Genomic DNA, 12,500 nt, shown 5'->3' with positions numbered 1-12,500 from the left:
CTCAGGCACTTGGACACCCAGGAGCACATCATTCAACCTGCTAGAGGCACACTCTGCACTGCATTAGACACACACGCACACACACACACATGAACACACACACACACACACACACACACCACTTTCACTGAAAACTCCATACCTTTCCTGCTGTTGTCTCCATCTTCCACTAAGCTCTCCTCCATTCCCTCCTCTCCAGGTGTGGTTCAGCAACCGAAGAGCCAGGTGGCGTAAGCAAGCGGGAGCCAACCAGCTCGCTGCGTTCAACCATCTCCTGCCAGGCGGCTTCCCCCCCACCGGAATGCCCACTCTACCCACGTACCAGCTGCCTGAGTCCGGCTACCCCAGCACCACCCTCTCACAAGGTGAGAACCTCGCCATCCTCTGCCAAAGGGCATCGTTGTGTGGATGAGGTCTGAAGAGTTTGGAGAAGCATGCCTCGTGAAGTGGAAAATATGTGCTTTTCAAATACAAGTGAAGCTGAAACACTGTAATACACTCTACACTAGCATCGCCATTCTGTTATCTGCAATCTGATGTTATGATGTGGGGGGGTCAACAGCACTAGCATGAATGTTCCACAAAATGTGGCACACAGCAGCCTGAATCACAGGGATTAGACCCCAAAAGCGTTATTAGCTGTAGCCTAATGCATCCTGGGTTCTTCTCATGCGTCTTTTTATCTTATCCTCCCTTCCTTCCTTTTGCGGTCCTCCAGCTCGTTCCCACTGATCTAACTAAAGAATGATGGGGCGGCAACAATGGGATGGTCTATCCAGTGTTCTTTATAAATCAGTGAGAACGAGCCCGGGGCCTGAGGATCGAGGATCGAGGATCAAGGAGAGAAGTTGAGAAGGGGCCACTGCGTATTTGCATTCACCTGTGTATTTGCATTCACCTGTGTATTTGCATTCACCTGTGCATTTCACGCGAGTCGCACCTGTTCCCATTCTCACCTGTTCCCATTCTCACCTGTTCACGTTCTCACCTGTTCTCCTCTGCCCCCCCCCCTCGGCGGGCACATCAGATGGCAGCAGCACGCTGCACCGGCCCCAGCCGCTGCCCCCGTCCTCCATGCACCAGAGCGGGCTCTCCGCCGACGGCAGCTCCGCCTACGGCCTGTCGTCAGCCAATCGGCACGGCTTCTCCAGCTACTCCGACACCTTCATGAGCCCCTCGGCCTCCGGCAACCACATGAACCCCGTCAGCAACGGCCTGTCCCCACAGGTACGTGCTCTGGACACACACACACACACACACACACACACACTCACACACACACATACTCACTCATTCCCACACGCACACACACACACACACACAAAATGGTTCATAGTGCTGCACTATTGCATTATGTGCCTGGCTAGTACAATATTACTCACTCATTAAGTAGTGTACGTACACACACACACACACACACACACACACACACCAAAGCCTTTTCCTCTCAGACTTCTCTTTCCATTGCATCCTCTGCATCCTCAGGTGCTTCCTCCCTTCTCAACTTTCAGCTGAGTGCATACAGTACTGTACATTGGGCATTTAATGTTACACACATCATGTTGTAAAAAGTCATGTCAAGTTTTGGCCCAGTGATATGTCACAAAATATACTTGTGATGTACCTGCTATTATTTTTTAGTCATGGAAGGACACTTTTAAACCCTGACTCTTAACGATCGTATAGAAGGAATGAGGAAGAGTTGGAGAGGATATGAACATTTTCAGCTTATGAGGAGGATTCCCTTTTATCTATAGTGTCACCTATTGTGGTCATTTTCAGGACTTTCGTCCCGGATAGAGATTTTGGCACCCATCCCACGTTGTTCAATGGGGTCACATTAGTCTAGAACAGTTGAGATATTCTCCGCTAAATGAAGCGCATACACATCTTACACCGGACCTCTACTATTTGTTGCTTTTGCCCAGACTGCACTACCAATGCCCTTCTTGCTCCATCTTGGCTCCATCTTGGCTCCAACAGTTCCAACCTCTTGTCTTGTCCAGATAGCTGTGTGGGCTGCTGCCTCTGTCCTCGTCAGCGCAGCTCATTTATCCAGCTGGTGGGCCTCACGCTTGGGCGTCCGCCATAAAGTTTTTTTTATAGACTTCCCCCCGCACATTACTGTAATTGGTTGAACGTCAATAAATTAGCTCTCGTCGCGATAGCCACCAGCATCTGCCAGACGCCAAAGCACTGTTGCGATTGTCTGCGCAAAGTTTCTAGGGACGCCCAAATCCTTCTTATAACACTGGGAACAGATCGCAATGTAAGACTCTGAATTAAAAAGACACCCCCCATCCCCCCCCCCCCCACCCCCGCAACTCCTCATTACACTAAGCTCATAATTGTTTGGAGATGGCGGATTCCGTCGTAATTAGCAATGTTATTGCAATTTTTCTGAAATGGACGGGAAAAAAAGACTAACAAGACTGTATTCTTAAGAGTGCTGTGGATGGGATGTGGAGGGCTTTGGTGCCGAGGTGCGTTGTGAGTAGTGTCTTCCATTCATCGCATTCCTCTCCTCTCCTCTCCTCTCTCCTCTCCTCGTTTTCCTTCTCCTCCTCCTCTTTATTTCCTGGAGAAAGCAGTGAAGAGCATTACTAAATGTAATTAGATGCCCTGCTGTCCTAATTGGCATTTGAGTCAATGGAAGGCATTAGAGGCGTATTTAGCTGTGCAATTTTACCCCTCTGTTTAACACGTAACAGCAGCTGCGCATGCTTGTGTGTATATTCACATGTGGGTGTGTTTAAGAGTGTGACACTCATTACTAGTGTGTGTTTGTGTGTGTGTGTGTGTGTGTGTGTGTGTGTGTGTGTGTGTGTGTGTGTGTGTGTGTGTGTGTGTGTGTGTGTGTGTGTGTGTGTGTGTGTGTGTGTGTGTGTGTGTGTGTGTGTGTGTGTGTGTGTGTGTGTGTGTGTGTAATGTGTCTGTATGTCTTGTTAGAGATGACAAGGATTCTCCTTGTTATCCTGTCTTGGCCCTTCCCTAATGAACGTTTTCAATGAGGCTTCTTTTAGGAGGGCTTGGTTCCTAAATACCTCATAACAGCCTCACGCAGAAATGGTATTGATGCAAATCGCATGTGAGGAGAGAATTATGCACAATTACCCATCAATACCGGACAGTCTTGCCGACCCTTACCAACAAGATGTAGCTAACAAGCAGAAAATAAGATTGAAATGGTGTGTAAAGAGTTGAAAATGAATTTCAATGCTGCATTTGTTCGCAATTACCCCCTCGTTCGTCGGTAGTTTTTTTGTCTCTCTCTTTCTTTCTTTCTCTCCCTTCCCTCCTCTCTCCCGTCTTTAATTTTTTTTTTTTCTTTTTTCATATTATCCGAGCAGATTGGAAACATTCTCGGTATTACGCGCTCTTTCTGCGGAGAAGAAAGAGTTGCGGATTTTTGCGACAAAAGGAGATTTTGTGCGGCGCGTCATCATCAGGGGATAACACGGGTGTCTGACGGCGGCCGCGATTGTTAGCGGTGCCACCGCGGCTTAGGGCTCGCTAATACGCACCCTGCAAACCTGCATAAATGCGTGCAACATGCAGGGGCTTTCCCCCCTCCCTGTTAATGGGGCTATTTAGCACCGGATATGGAGTTAGAGCGGCTACAGTAATGCAGTGTGTGTGTGTGTGTGTGTGTGTGTGTGTGTGTGTGTGTGTGTGTGTGTGTACTCTCCTTCTGCGCAGACACTTGCGTGTGCAAATACACACAAGAAAATGCACATAGACACACATAGTGTACATTTATTAGGCACACACACTCACACACATACACCCGTTCAACAAAGCACACACTCACATGTTTAAACATCACACTCTTAGACAAGTCTCTCTCTCTCTCTCTCTCTCTCTCTCTCTCTCTCGCTCAAACACACACGCTCACACACACACACAGACACACACACGCGCACACACACACACATACAGTACACACACACACAAACACCATGTTACAGAGATAATAAATGTTTCCTTTTTGACACCAGGGATTACAGTGGCAGAAGCCTTTGGGCAACATTGGAAGCAAATTTAATTTTTTTATCTTGTATTAGAAGGTTCCTTTTATATTTATTCATTAATACCTAACACAAAAAAAGTGTATTTTTGCATTTCAATTGATAAGGTAAAATTCTATTGCATAATTAAATCATACATTCTGAAGGATTTTTTAGTTATTTGATAAAATGCTGATAAATCCTTACTTTATTTAACAAAACAAGTTAAAACAGTGGTGTGGGGTAGAACATTTGCTTGTGTTGTGTGTGTCAGTATACTGTAAGTTTGTGTGTACACTTGTCAGTATAAGTTGGTGTGCATTGCCACCTGCTATAAGGCTGCAAGGACAGAAAATGAGAGCCCACTGCTCCATCCAACATCTTTTCATTCTTATCCTCCTGCAGTGCAATCTTCTGTTAATTGCATGTCTGTGGTTGAGAATAATGGCTGAAACGTCTGCTCCGTTTCAGTGAAAACCTTTTTCAGCAAAGACTTAAGTCTACAATTTTCAGAGTGCAAACTTCCTCCTCTGATATCTTTTTGTTTTGTCATACCTGTTTAAAAAAGACTATCATCTAGAATGCAACAGTACACCCCTACCTTCTTATCCTCCTGCAACTTCCTCCTCTCCCATCCCAGCATGCAACTGTGCTGGGTGACAGACCTCAGTCCCCTCTCGTATCATAGGTGTGTGTCCCCTCTCCTCTGCCAGAGATGCAGCAGCCTCACCTCTCAGCACCTGTCAGTGCTCATCATAGCAGAGTTTCATCAAGCTGCCTACAGACACACACGCGCGCGCGCACGCACACACATATACACGTGCACACAAACACACACAGACACACTTAGACACACATGCACACATACTCACTCACATACTCACTAACAAACAGACAAACACACACACGTACACACACACACTCTCACGCACAGAGTCTCTCTCTCTCTCTCTCTCTCTCTTAGAATTCCACATGCAATACCCACACTCTCTCTCCTTCACATGTACACACACACACACACACACACACACACACACACACACACACACACACACACACACACACATGCATCTCCCTGCTAAAAAAGCCAATTCATTTAGAAGTGGTGCACTTTCCCATCCTCTTCAAGATGGAAGTGGCGATCCGATATTGCGGCTTTGCAGACAACATCTGTTTGGAGGAGATATGCTCGTGTTGTCTGGACACGGCGGCTATTCCTGCCCATGTTCGCCGCTGATGGGCAGGCGCTTTACCAGCGCAAGATTGGCCAAATGTCATGATTCCTGGTAAATGGGTTCGGGGGGCGGACCAGCTGCTAGGGCCGGGGTAATGGAATCCTGTGGTGTTTCCACAGCACCCTGACAGATGCTGGAGGTCCTCCACAATCCCGTAACCCCTCCCGACACCGCGCACATTTTCTCATTTACGGGCCGCCGGGGAGAGCCATCGCTGTGGCAGGCACTTGTGGTTGTTGTTGCCGGTTTTATGAGTTTGGCTGGAGTGATGCTATGTCAAGGGTGAGCTGTATTAAGTGATGCTTGGCTGGGCCAGAGGTATGGACCGATTTCTTTCTCTCTCTCTCTCTTTCTCTCTCTCTCTCCTTCCCTCTCCAATGTCATTCCCTCTCTCTTTCTCTCTTCCCTTCTTCTCTCATTTTTTTTCTCCTGGAAGTAGGTTTGGTTTCACTTTGTTTCTCAGCAGGAGTTGGATGGGAAGGACATGGGCTTGGACTCCTCGTATGAACCAGAAGTCTAGGCGGGGGACCACATTCTCCTATTATTATTTTTTTTATTTTTGCCGTTTCTTCTCTGCTGCACGATGGAGCGATTATTTTTTCCCCTTCATCCTTCCAGACGACACCATGCGGCCTTCAAGGCTAAGGGACTGATTCCCTTTTTTCTTCTCTTCCCAAGGAGACAAATATCTCCGATCGTGTTTGTTTTCCAAACAAGAGATTTCCAAACTCCTAGGCTGTTCTGATGACCCTTTAAGTGTCCTGGCTGATATAGCTAATGCACTCCCGCATGTTGCGGCCAAGCAGAAAATTGCTGATTGATGTTATCGGGCGCAGGGAGATCGGGCCTCTCCTTTGGCTCTTTTTTATTTGCTTTGTCATTCTTAGGCCAAGAAACAATTTGCCAGGCCAAGTTTCAGCATGAACATGGCTCCTTAGACACACACACACTCACAAACACACACACACACGCACACACACACACACACACACACGCACACACACACACTCTCTCTCACTCACACACAGTGTCTGAGTCGGTCTTAACGTGTGTTAGATGTGGGAGTTGTCTTCTTCACTCCTGTGCACTGCGGTGCGGGGACAGACGAGGACCCCTACTGGTTCGTGGGAGAGGAACACCGCTGCCCCACATCCCCACTGCAGTCTGAACCCTCACACAGACACACACGCTGACTCTGGAGGCGCTTAGGCTTGGTCTGGACAGGGTCTGGGCCACGTCTGGCCCTGATCTGGCATGAGCCTGAATTCATTTTAGCCCAGATAGGACATGGATCAGGCCCATATCAATGTACCACATGGACGCCAGCTCTCAGCCGGGGATCTTCGGTCAGACATTATGGGCCCTTGTCATTCGTCTTTTTTATCTATCCTCCCTTCCTTCCTCGCTCCTCGTTCCCACTGATCTACATAAAGAATGATGGGGCGGCAACAATGGGATAGTCTATCCAGAGTTCTTTATAGATCAGTGGGAACGAGCCGGAGGACCGAAGAAGGAAGGAAGGGATGGAGGATGGATAAAAAGACGAATGAGAAGGGCCCTATGTGTGTTCTTCGGCTGGGGTCAAGACGAAGAGCCTGTGTTCAAACAAAGACTACTAAGTTGCTACTGCGTGGTCACTAAGTAGTGTGTAAGCGATCTGACAGAGGCAGACTTTGGCCCTGAGTGTCGTCTTGCTCCCAAACATGCTTCTGCACAGGGAGAGGCTTCTGGGGACTGTTTTGACCAGACACAATGGAAACCGGTGTCTGTATCATCTGTACACGCTGTAAATCAATGGGGGGTACACGGTGGAAGACCAGTGAGTTGAATGCTGATTTATTTGCGGTTAGATGAAGAGGTGATGGTGGAAATTCATCTGACTTTCGTAATTTATTTTCTGTAAAATTGAGGGGGAAGGAAAAAGAGGGGGGCAGAAGTCAGTGTTAGTTACAGGTTTATATTTTCTTTATTTCTTTGGATGTTTCCAGCTGTTTTGAGAGCAGTGATGGAACTGTTTATATTTGCACGCTCTGCGCAGTGCTTCAGAAAATCAAGACATTTGAATTTAGCATCAATACTTTTTGTCACAAGTATGTTATTGATGTAGCACTCATTTGAGCTACACGAGTGTGTGTGTGTGTGCATGCGTGTGTGCATGTGTATATGATCCTCTATGTTCATAATCCTGTATCTCTGTGTATGTGTGATCCTGTGTGCACACAATCCTCTCTTTCCCTCCCTCCCTCTCTCTCCCCGTGCGCGCGTGTGTGTGTATGTGTGTGTGTGTGTGTGTGTGTGCGTGTGTGTGTAAGCGGGGCTGGGTCTGGCCTCGCCACGACGGGATCAGAGGCAGATCCGCGTCTCCCCCCATCCTTCCCTTTGATCCCTGTCCCCAGGCCTGCCTGGCTTCTGCGGCTAACGCTAACACTGCGCTAACCTGCTAGCAGCAGCCACGGCAGCGCCGGCACAGGCAGTCTCTTTAGCCTGCCTGACGACTGGTAGTCAGAGATAAGGGAGGAGACTCAAACCCACTCTCACTTCCCACTTCCATCAAGCACACACACACACACACACACACATACACTCTCACACACTTCTTTACAGGGGTGAAAAAAAAAACGCATATGAATTACATTTAGCAAAACCTGTTCTGGCGCGTGCTGTTAGAAAAAAAAAAGAATACATGGGATATAGAGAGCGAGAGAAAGTGAATGTGAGGAAAGCAGGACTTGAGAAAGACTTGGAGAAAGAAAGAGTGAGACACTGTGGGTGAATAAGAGAAAAAGAGAGAGAGAAGACGATTATGTGAAAGGAGAGGTGAAGAGGTGCTAGCTAATCTCGAGGATCCTGACTAGATGCTCTTGTTGTGAGAAAAGTCAATGAAAGCAGACAAAGGCAGGTGTAAAGACTGAAAACATGGCAAGACATTTATTAGTTAACAATAGTGTTCGAACTACGAGCTCGGAAGGTCAGCAATGAGCTCGTAGGCCAGCATGGCTCACTGCTTATGCCGGCGGCCAACTGAACCTCTCGCCCTGCGTCTTCCCTCCGCACTTAAAGCGTAGCCCTCTCTTGATTGAGTCAAGAGGAAAGGACTCGTCATCAAACGATTAGTTGTCGTCATGTCAAAGGTCACCAGAGCAGTTTGGTTGACACGGTTTGGCGTGATCAAAGAGTTGGGGTCATGATTGAAAAAAAAAACAAACAATGAGATATTTCTACTACCCTCTGCTGCACCTGAGTAGCAGTGGGAATGCTCGGATCACGTGCAGTCAGCTGCATTAATGGAGGCTTGCGCATTAAACCCGTCTCTGGGCACCGTGACAGCTGGCACACTGCGGGCATGAGAGAGGGGTGAAGCGCATAGCCTGCAAACATGGGCCCGGGCACTCACTGAGCACCGGGGGAGAGCGACGCGTTAAGGAGAAGGCCTCTGTTTCAAATTGACTAAAGAAATCAAAGAGTACCACACGCACACACACACACACACACACACACACACACACACACACACACTCATGCACACACACATGCGCATACATAAATTAAGAGGCTTTGGATGAAAATACCTGCTTGTTAGCTGCCAAGAAAATCACAGACACAAATCATATCCACTGGCTAAATGTTGCTAAATAAATCAAAGAGCCTCTTACCCTTTTACTCCGATATGATTTCTTAGGTTCCACAGATGCAGAAGCAAGTGGAGGCCACAGCTCTCTGAGGTCTTAGTCACCGTGTTGTTTATTGAATTTCTGAGGTCAAAAATATAATATATTTTTCCGTCGAATGTCCCATTTCGTCATATCATTATCATTTGAATATCAATATCAAATGTTGGTTGAACTTCAGCAGCAATCTACCTTGTTTTTGCTGTGGAAAAGCCACTGCTGGTGAGTGAGCGTTTGAAATGTGTAAAAACTTTAAAGTGCAGGGCCTCACATTCTGTGGTGTGTGTGTGTGGTGCTGTGAACTTTAGAAAGCGGGCCAGCGACTGTCAGAAGCAGAACGCTGAGTGAAGTTTTGCCGCGGGTTCAGCCAGGAACTCTTGTGAAGCGAGGCCTTGTTTCAGTCAGGAGGCGCTTTAAAAAGGGGGAAGGGGCATGGGGGGGGGGGCTCCAGACAGTTCCCTGTGCTATCTGCCAATAGGGTTGAGAGATCAGGGCTGCCTTCTGGACCCCGCCTGGACAGATCCATGCCTGTCCACATCCTTTAACCTCAAATCTCCAGCGCCCCCCGTGCAGCCAAGTGAGTCAAATGCAGACTTACCTTCTCATTTCAAAGAGATGTGTTTGGATGGACCCTTCTTTATTTATTTAGCTTTATTTTCTCTCCCCACCCCCTTAACACCCGCCAAGTTTTTTTTCTCTCTCTCTCTTTCTCTTTCTCCAGTTCTTTTTTTGGTAGCTGTTACTGATATCTCCTCTTTCTCACTTTCCCTCTCTCCCCCCTCCTCCTTTCACACTCTCCATCTCTCTCTCTCTCTCTCTCTGTCTCTGTCACTCACTCTTTCCTTCTTTTCCTCTATACACCCTCTCCCCTTTACTCCTTTCTCTCCTTCCTTTCTTTGCTCACTCTTTCTCCCCTCTCTCCATCTCCATTCTTTCCCTCTCTCTCTCTCTCTCTCTCTCTCTCTCTCTCTCTCTCTCTCTCTCCTCTCTCTTTCTTTCTCTCTCCCTCTCTCCCTCTCTCCCTCTCTCCCCCTCTCCCCCCCTCTCCCCTGGAGAGGAAACCGTCTCCCTGCTGCACAGATGAAAGGCACCAGCGGACAATAAAAATGCTATTTAAATGCAAGGGTGTTTGTATGCGGCTGAGGGATATTTCCCGCAGAAAGTGAGCTGCAGCATCCTGATAAATGGTAAATATAAGGGAATATGATTTACATTTATCTTGCCGAGCCAGCCAATATAAATTTCAGTAAATCCTAGAAGATGGAGGATTTAAGAAAGACATGACTGCGACCAATTCACAGGCATGGCGGTGTGTATGAGTGGCCCCGCGCCGAAGAAATGCCCATAAGATGGAGAATTGTATAAAGTAGACACGCGTTTCGCACGGGAGATGCTATCTTGAATACCAATTACATTCAGACACACTTCCCCTCCTGAGACACACAACGAAGTGTTTGCTATTCTCCCAGGCCGGGGCCATTGTGCCTCTCTCTCGTGGCAGTTAGCGCGCAGCGGTTGTAGTTGTCAGTGGAGACTTGGCGCGTACAGTAGGAATAGCGGTCATGCTTGTGGTTATGGCAGGCAGCCTAGTAGCCGTAACAGCTGTGCTAAAAGGCGGCTAATAAAGTGGTGGCTGTAAAAAAAGACCCCGTTGGTGAACGTGGTAATGACTGTCACGTCTGTCACAGTCATGATAGTGGTTTGGCAGCGCGGCTGCAGAAGGGACGAGAGGAAAGCCTTGTGGAGGAAAGAAAGTGATCAAACTCAAGGGGATGTTTTCAGTGATGTTTCAGTTACCAGTTCCCTATGCTATGTGTACAGCAGCCAAAGCCTGATAGGCAGCTGCGTGAAAGTGTGTGTGTGTGTGTGTGTGTGTGCATGTGTGTGCATGTGTGTGTCTGTGTGTGCTTGTGTGTGTGTGTGTGCGTGTGTGTGTGTGTGTGTGTGTGTGTGTGTGTGTGTGTGTGTGTGTGTGTGTGTGTGTGTGTGTGTGTGTGTGTGTGTGTGTGTGTGTGTGTGTGTGTGTGTGTGCGTGCGTGCGTGTGTCTGTGCGTGTGTGTGTGTCGTTAACACGTCCCAGAGGCAGGTGAAGACCGGTGTGTGTAGGGTGACCCCGCTTTGCCGGGGCTCTCCGTGGTGTGGGGGTCACGGGGTCGCGGGGTGAGCCGGTTTCGGGGTCACGGAAGGGGAAGAGAGCAGGAGATGGAGGGGCTGTGGGCTGGATGTCCTCTTCTCCTCCAGCAGCTTCCTGTTAGTTCCAGATGCCACATTGACAGGTGCAGAGACATGATTAATACTCCAGCCAGCTCTATCGCTCTATCGCTCTCACTCTCTTCCTGTATCTCTCCCTCTCTCCCACTCTGTATCATTCTTCCCTTGCCATTTCTCCCTCTCTCTTCTGTATCCCTCTTGTTGTGTTTACTCACTTTTCACTTTTTGTTTCACTTTTTATCTTGTTCTTTTTCTCCTCTTTTCGTCGGTCTCTCTGTCTCCATTTTCTCACCGGAGTCTCATTCATTGATGTCTAAGTCTTGTCCCTTTTCCTTGTTCCGTATCTGACTTCTGACTGTGTGTTTCTCTTTAACGCCCTCTCTCTTGTGGGTTACTTATGTGACATCTGCATTATCCTATTCACAGCATAGTAATGACTACATCAGCCTCTGAAAGACACTGAGCCGGAATCACTCAGCAGTCATTTTTAATGCATCAAAGTTTTCACATTAATCAACAATTAATGTATCATTTTTGACAACAGTCTGCAACGTATAACCCTCACATTATTTGTATTGTAGACATACTGTAGCCATTTGTGCCTGCATTAACGTGCCTTGATGAAGGGCCAAATACAGGTGAACTGGTGGGGCTAATTTGGGGCTAATCAATGACTATTCTTGGTTGGAAGAAAGCGTACAGATTCCAAAAAGGATTTGTTCAAGTGTAAACAGGGTGTGTGGTCAGGCTGACTGTGTACAAGAAGAGTAGCTGTGTGCACATCCCACCTTGCAGGTGCAGGACAATTGGAGAGTATAGTATAGCGTCAAAAAGGAATATATACTGTAATGTCCGCAACACTGATCATTTGTCCCGTTTATTGTTTAAAAACAAGCAACGTTTTGACCCTACTGGGTCTTCATCAGGCAAATGGTGATACTGTGTATCCACGTCCACCAGTAGGCAGCTGCTGCTCTCCCTGTGCCCACTTCAGTGCAGTGGTGGAGGGGGAGGCGGCGCTGCATGGCCATCCCTCAGTGCTGGTGCAGTCAGGTGGAGTGATGGCAGCGGCGGTAGTCTGATGTGAGGGCATCCCATGTCATCGTCCTGGTGTTGATTTTTTGCTTGAAAAACACATCCTCTCTACAATTTCCTCTATTCACTCTTTCTTCTTTTCCCTCTCTTTTTCATTTTTTTTTCATGTGTTTTTCTTTTCCTTATCTTTTCCTATTTCTCTCCTTCTCTCTCTCCTCGATGTCTCTCTCCCTCTCTGTCTCCTTCTCTTACACTCTCTCCCTCTCCCTCGCTCCTCTCTCTCTCTCTCTGTCTTGTTCCCTCCTCTCTCTCTCTCTCTCTCTCTCTCTCGCTCTCTCCTCTCT

General features: G+C 47.7%; 1 protein-coding gene across 2 annotated transcripts in view; it reads left to right on the top strand.

The window, feature by feature from the left end:
* The window catches only part of pax7a (paired box 7a), a 64,930-nt gene that overhangs the window by 38,953 nt on the left and 13,477 nt on the right, over positions 1 to 12,500 (top strand). For both annotated transcript variants that reach the window (XM_062545066.1, XM_062545065.1), the window contains exons 6-7: positions 200 to 365; positions 1,028 to 1,227. In XM_062545066.1, the coding sequence (XP_062401050.1) occupies positions 200 to 365; positions 1,028 to 1,227 (366 nt within the window). The remainder of the gene's footprint in view (positions 1 to 199; positions 366 to 1,027; positions 1,228 to 12,500) is intronic.

This window comes from Sardina pilchardus, chromosome 9 (assembly GCF_963854185.1).
Source record: "Sardina pilchardus chromosome 9, fSarPil1.1, whole genome shotgun sequence".
In the NCBI taxonomy this organism is placed as follows: Eukaryota; Metazoa; Chordata; class Actinopteri; order Clupeiformes; family Clupeidae; genus Sardina; species Sardina pilchardus.
This window is presented reverse-complemented; position numbering and strand designations above follow the sequence as displayed.